Raw genomic sequence first — 7,200 nt, forward strand, 5'->3', positions numbered from 1 at the left:
AGTGAGAGAGAGACAGATAGAGAGAACGCTGTCTCACAGGTGGGCGCTTTAAATATTCATCTCCAGGTAAAAGCCTTTCACACACAGCTTTCAGATACTTTGTGGTTCCTGAACTCAGCTGGTAGATGGATATCAAATAATCCACCAGGTTTTATGTTATGCAAAGTGAAAATGTATGTCAGTAACACTCAGGTTTTGAAAATCCTCCTCAGGGTCAGGTGACACGCCTCCGTTTCCTGCAGGAACAGGTGTGTGTGTGATCCTCCACAAACTTCAATTATTTCGTTTTGAAGTGTAAAACGAACTAAAAGCTTAGAGGTAATGCTGTTTTTCAGATAATAAGTTTCCTGGAAAGAGAAGTTACAGGAAAAAAAATTCCTTGAAAGAAAAGCTCCATTTAAGCCCAAGTAAATTCATCTATTGGAATTTGTCCTATGTGTGTTGAGCTGTATGTTTAATTGTAGACAAATTTCATGTTTATGCATATTTAACTAACCTCTACTGACTAAAAAATGTATTGGAATTAATTAAGTGGAAGAGATTGCATCTAACATCTAAAAGTGATTTTTAAATGGTCTTTTTTTCAAATCATTCACATCATAATTTCAAAAGAAACTTCTGCATACTCACAGCAGAAATTGAATAAATGTAATATTAAAGGAATATTCAGTTCATAATCAAGGCCAGACAGAAAAAGGCACAACTTAGATTAAATACTACTTTGAAAAAACAAGTTGTAAAATTGTACCACTGATCCTCTGAGGACTTATCTTTTCTCTTTTGAGTTTGTTCCCGACCTATATTTTTAATATTTTTATTTCATAGACAGCAGTATAAACACCGGCAGTAAACACCATCAAGTCATTGTCGAATTTGTGTGTGAGTAGCAGAAACTACATTAAAACAGAAGTAGTGGGCACCATGCTGAGTCTTGTACTGAATGTGACCACGGTGATGACGAGGAGTGTACGCTGTGTCCTCCCCAGTTTCTCAAGAATGTCCCCTTCTAGTTGAACCTCCCTGAGTGAGTTTTAATTTTACCACAGAAGAGAAACACAAACAGTCGATTGAACTGTGTAAGTGAGAGTCACAGCCTTTGTGGTGAGAAGGAGCTCCAGTTCCAGGAAATTTGGAAAATTACAAATCCCCTGATGGTTGAAATCTAAAGAAATGTCGTTTCCTTTTTGTCTATTTGCTGGAAACAACCATCAGTGTTATCCATCTACAAAAGAAGAATTAGAATTAGAGTTGGATTGTGATTTCAAAGTGATATTGGCTACAAGCAAAACCATTTAACTTGATCACAGGTAAGCTACAGAAAACTTTCCTATAAATGATGAAACTGAATCTTTTTGTACATTTTTTGTAACACCTAGCAGTAATATTTAACTCAATACGTATTTATTTAGTGAGTTTTAAATCACATTCAGTTTTATAGTGACTTGTAAAAGTGTAAATCTCCTGCCGCTTACTGCTGGTCAGTCAAATTGAAAACTCAGTCCAGTTTTCAGCTAATAAACAAGACAGTTGAACTGTTAAACCTCGACTATCACCTGCCGCATCTTAATTATGTGGGGAAATTAAACAAGATGGAGCTATTCGTGGACATGATGTACACATCACATGACAGCTAAATATGATCTAGTTAAACAGCACTGGGCAGATCAGTGTTGACTCCACTGATTTCACTAAATACACATCATGCTGTGCATGTGAAACTGTTTACACACAGAGGAGGCCGGTGTAGCTTTAGAAATGTAGCCCTACGTACAGTTATATACTTCATGTGATGAACAGTAAAGAAATGTTACAGCTCCCCACCAGATAGTCTAAAAGCGGGTTGGACCTACAGGCCAACAACAATCATTCAAAATACACACTGTGGGAAGCTTCCAGACTCCCCAACAAGAGATTACATTTTTTTAGATGTAGACCTCAGCACAGTGAGGGTGAAATATAACCTGCGCCTGCTTGTATCGCTGCTACCAAGTCACACCTGTAAACACCACAGCACCCTCTCAGATGTTTCCTTTGGGCAAACCTCCCTCACATACAGGTCTGCGAATCAGTCTGAGGTCTGCTCCAGACCATGTCTGGGGACTCCCACCTGTGTTACACATGAAGTGTAAAAGGTGGATAGATAAATTAAGTTTGGACAAAGTAATAAAAAGCCTCTGCTGATATCCAGGTGGTGTGGCTCTGGTTGCTGCTTAGCAACGGAGTCCAGCAGCTGCACTGCAAAAAATGTCTGTCCCAACAGTAGTTTGATCTTTAAATAGTAAAGTCAAGGAAAAAGACAAAAGCCAACTTGTGCCCCCCCCCCCCCCAAGTAATTTTCTCATCTTAATAAAATAGATACTGACAGTTCACCTCATTGTCAGAAAATGAAAACTGATTCCAGTTTTCCAGTTCTGAGCTGAGGAAGTTAAAGTTGAAATATAAAAAACATTTTTTAATGCTCTCCAGCTTACCTATTTTCAAATAGACTGACTAACTTTAAATAAGGCTTAAGCTGATGACACTGAACAGTGCGCAGCAACTGACTGATGAATGGTCACATATACTGTAACTGGACAAAAAATTCAGACATACTTTATTTTTTTCACTTAGAAACTAACTTCCTGATGATGTTTGAAAAAAACCTATTGTAAAATAAAAGCTCTGCTGTTCTCATTTGACTTTGATGATGAATTTCTCTGTTGAACTTTTATTCCCCTAATTAGTTTCAGACTACTTATTACTACACTGGAACTGTATTTGTCTTTTCCAGTCCTTAACCGATTTTATTTTCCTGTGTTCTTAAATGTTGCTCTACCGCATTTCTTCACCTTATGTAAACTTGCCTCTGTGTTTGAAAGGTGCTATGCAAATATACTTACCTTGATCATGTAAATAGCTCTCGGTGATTCTCTCGGTGTTCACTTCTTCTATAGACATAATGGCAGAAGCACCTACAATATGACAGAAAAAACTAAAGCAAAACACCGACAACACCAACTATAACCTCAGAAAGGACCACTTTACTGAACACTAACACTGTCAACATGATGTAATTGATGCAATTAATTTTTTTCATCAAAATGTTTTATCATCATAATTATATATGTATTGTTTTTTATTATATATGTATATTTATTTATTATTATTATGTAGCCTATGATGTACGTATGTATGTAAACGTGTGTATACATGTTGATTTATACGCGTATAGTTAATATAACAAGCAACTTACATCACATTGTTTTACTGTAGCTGTGTGTGTAGCTGTTATTTTGTTCAGGAGCTGTACCTCTATGTCTTGTATGTCTTGTATGTCCACGTGTGCATGGACACATTTACATGGCTTCGTTTTTTCATTCTTGTCCTGCTTTTAATCCCCGTCACTGTTCTACTTCCAGCTGATGTTATTGCCTTCAGTGTCCCATGTTATCAGACCCACATGTCTGTCGGTGTTGACACTCGGTGGACGCACAGTGACCCGGTGAGCGGGACACTTTTTGCAGCGTGCGGGCTATAAAGAGAGGGAGTGGCGCACTGGTTAACACTGAGGAGAGAGACTCCACACGCAGACAGCAGCACGGCAGCGCCCGGGATAACATGATTAGCTCTCTATTAGGTCCGCTCCTGAGCACAACTAGATGCAGTACAGGGATCATAGTGTGTCCAGAGAGAGGAGACACAGAGGAAAGAGTTGACGCCTCAGCTGCCACATGGATCTTCTCTGCTTCCTATTGATCTGCCTAAAGAAGTTACCCACTGACAGTTTTTTTCATGCCCGTGCGTCTCTGGCACTGGAGAGGTTGTGTCACCGCTGGTTGCCCCAGGTAAGATTATTTCACACTTCAAATGCCTTCTTTTCTTAGTGTTTTTAAGGGAGAGAGCTGATATAATGCTTGAGCTCATTATAATAGTCATAACATAAAAGACACGTTATAAGTGTCAATGTAAAGTGTAAGTATGTAGCACCGACAGATCTAATTTCTCCTCTTGTTTCCTCATATTTTCAGATGAACTGACAGCACTTTAAATAATTAGTGCTTACTCTTGTGGAGGCAGTGCACGATGAAAGAGAGAAATCCGGCTGGGAAAGCTTCAGAGGAGTGATTCAGTTCCTGCCTTTCTCAGCCCTGCTCTGTCCTTCCTGGTGGATGATATTTGTTAACCTCTTCTGAACCCAGGAAGTGGGCCAATCTGCTCCAATGGAGTTTAACAACGAGACCAACCTGACTCTTCCAAAGGTGGCCTCTTACAGCCTCCAGATGTCCCTGCCGCTCACTGTGCTGGTGGGGCTCATGATCCTGCTGACAGTGTTTGGTAACGTGCTGGTGGTCATAGCTGTGTTTACAAGCCGAGCCCTGAGGGCTCCGCAGAACTTATTCTTGGTGTCTCTGGCATCAGCGGACATTTTGGTGGCTACCCTCGTGATGCCATTCTCCTTGGCCAATGAGCTCATGGGATACTGGTACTTTGGCGAGGTGTGGTGTGAAATATATCTGGCACTTGATGTTCTTTTCTGCACCGCCTCCATTGCCCACCTCTGTGCCATCAGCTTAGACCGCTACTGGTCCATCACGCAGGCCATCGAGTACAACCTAAAGAGGACGCCGCGCCGAATTAAGTGCATCATCTTCATCGTGTGGGTCATTGCAGCAGTTATCTCTTTCCCGCCACTAATCACCATGGAGAAAGAAAACAACGAGAAGGACCGCGTGTGTAGGATCAATACTGATAAGTGGTACGTCATCTCCTCCTGCATTGGCTCCTTCTTCCTCCCCTGTGTCATCATGGTGCTGGTCTACGTGCGAATCTACCAGATTGCTAAAAAGAGGACACGGGCCCCTCCAGGAGACAGGAAGCAGAAGGAGATGCCAAAGACGCCCACCATCGCTGCTGCCAACCCAAAGGAGAACGGCGTGGGTGCCGATGACCGCCTCTGCCATGAGAAACTGAATGGCGAGCAGGACATCGAGCTGAAGAAGGAAGTGGTGGAAGGAGAAGGAGGAGCAGATGAGGAGAAAGGAGAGGTCAACGGGGTGGACATTGATGAGTCGTCGTCGTCTGACCACAAAGTGAACAATCCCTGCTCAATCAAAAAGAAATCGGCCAAGGGGAAAACCAAACTGAGCCAAATCAAACCGGGGGACAATGACGTCCAAAGGCGGGCGCCGAGCACCAAAGGCAGCCGCTGGAAGGGCCGCCAGAACCGGGAAAAGCGATTCACCTTCGTCCTTGCCGTGGTCATTGGAGTGTTTGTCATCTGTTGGTTTCCCTTTTTCTTCACGTACATGCTAATGACGTTGTGTGAGTCCTGCCCTGTACCCGACACCTTGTTCAAGTTCTTCTTCTGGTTCGGTTATTGCAACAGTGCGCTGAACCCCATCATTTACACCATCTTCAACAATGACTTTAGGAGGTCATTTAAAAAGATACTGTGCAGGAGGGACACCAGAAGATATGTATGACAGACTCCATCTTCATGTACATACTTTTTTTTTCTACTGTTGTACATAAATTGTAAAGTACATAGACCATTGTGCATGGATCACTGGCTTGTGAATGCTCTAGGTGTAACTGCTTGAAAAGGCTTTCCCAGGATGAGCTTTACGTGCGGCATCTTCTTTTCAGAACATCCACCACCCACAGCCTCGACACCGACCACGATCACACACAGAGAGGTCTGAACTGAACAGAACACCACAGTGAAACCATGTTTTTATTGTAAATGTTATTTTTATTTTTATAAAAGAAACAAACATTGTGAAGTCCATGATATGTGTTGTAATTTACCACAGTATGCTATATAAAATAACCTGTCTGAATATTTGTCTCTATTTTGATTTTGGTGGTGATGATGATGATGATGATGATGATGATGATGACAAAGTGTGGGAAAAATGTCAGCTCTTTAAAGAATAAAACCCATTACCTGAACTGGTCTCAAGGCTCCAAAGCAAGCTAAAGCATCAGGTTGGTGACTTTATCTCATTTTGTATGTTACACTGTGCTGTGACACACATATCCACACACTCATGCACACACACACACACACACAAACAATAGAAGCTAGGAAACAGAGAAAAGGGTAGCAATAGAGTCAGCTATAGGTAACATTTGAGTCTAAATTTGCTCTCAGTAAAAGGTGTTAAGTGAGAGTTTTGAAAATGAAAAGCTGTTTTGATCCATGTGAAGGTGTGAAAAGGTGGATGAGGAGGATAAACCCACAAGTCCTCTTGTACCGTGAATTGGAGAACAGAGTTTAGCCCTTCAGCTGTACTCCAACAGAAAAGTGCAAATTCTCCGGTCTGTTGAATCTGACCTTTGCAAGAGCTTAGCTCTTAATGAGCCTGAATGGAATATGTGCAAATGTTCTTTGGTCCTTGGTTTAATCATGTTTGTGATTAGATATAGGTCCTTTATCTGAGATGTCAGAAAATTAAATTACATTTTTAATCTTTTTTTTCTCTCTAGTGTGTTTGCTTAGGCTTCAGATTTCAGAGTCAGTTCATGAATCAACTGTGAATGATGAATACAGTTGTAATGCAAGGCACAGGAAGAGGAGAAGTAACGGTTCATTTGCCGTTTTGTGTTACCACGGTATGCATCATTAAGTAAAGACATGGAGCCCGTCAAACCAGAACCTGATTGACTGGTCTCTCTCCCTCTCTTTACTCTGCCCTCTCTATCGGCTCAAGGAGAACGAGTGAATAAAACAAAGGAGCGACTATCATCTGTGCAGTGAATACAGAGACTATATCTTTTCCCTGTGGAGGTAGTGTAAGCAGATGCATTCCTTTTGACAGTCAGGAAGACAGCTGAGCGGCACTATCCTCAGAAAGCTAAGCGGTTCTTCTGGGAGTTTCTCTATCAGTATTTCCACCACCTCGTACAGCAGAGCCTGGTGTGTGTGCTCGTACTCAGCTGTTTCCCTGCACGTTTACAAAGTGTGTAAGTGTGGTGAGCCTGTGAGAAAGAGCGAGTGTATACGTGTGAGAATGTGCATGTGTATTTGCAGCACATGTAAACACATGGGGTGAGCTCCCACTGGACAGACAAGTTTGCTGAAGTGGCTCCGACACTCCATGTTCAATTTGAATTGGAGGAGAAATTTTGTGGGAGACTGTGGGATGATGTCAACAACAACAAGGCGGAAAAAAAAACACGATTACTAAACAGAAAAGTCAAACATCGGGATCCAGCTTG

General features: G+C 41.7%; 1 protein-coding gene across 1 annotated transcript; it reads left to right on the top strand.

The window, feature by feature from the left end:
• The first annotated feature begins 3,564 nt into the window (after positions 1-3,564).
• adra2a (adrenoceptor alpha 2A) lies at positions 3,565-5,871 on the top strand. The gene is made up of 2 exons (XM_022755613.1): positions 3,565-3,824; positions 4,008-5,871. The coding sequence occupies exon 2, from the start codon at positions 4,200-4,202 to the stop codon at positions 5,460-5,462; it is 1,263 nt and encodes a 420-aa protein (XP_022611334.1). The 5' UTR covers positions 3,565-3,824; positions 4,008-4,199; the 3' UTR covers positions 5,463-5,871.
• Positions 5,872-7,200: the final 1,329 nt, after the last annotated feature.

The sequence above is a fragment of the Seriola dumerili genome, unplaced genomic scaffold (genome assembly GCF_002260705.1).
Source record: "Seriola dumerili isolate Sdu_G_001 unplaced genomic scaffold, Sdu_1.0 BDQW01000230.1, whole genome shotgun sequence".
Classification (NCBI taxonomy): Eukaryota; Metazoa; Chordata; class Actinopteri; order Carangiformes; family Carangidae; genus Seriola; species Seriola dumerili.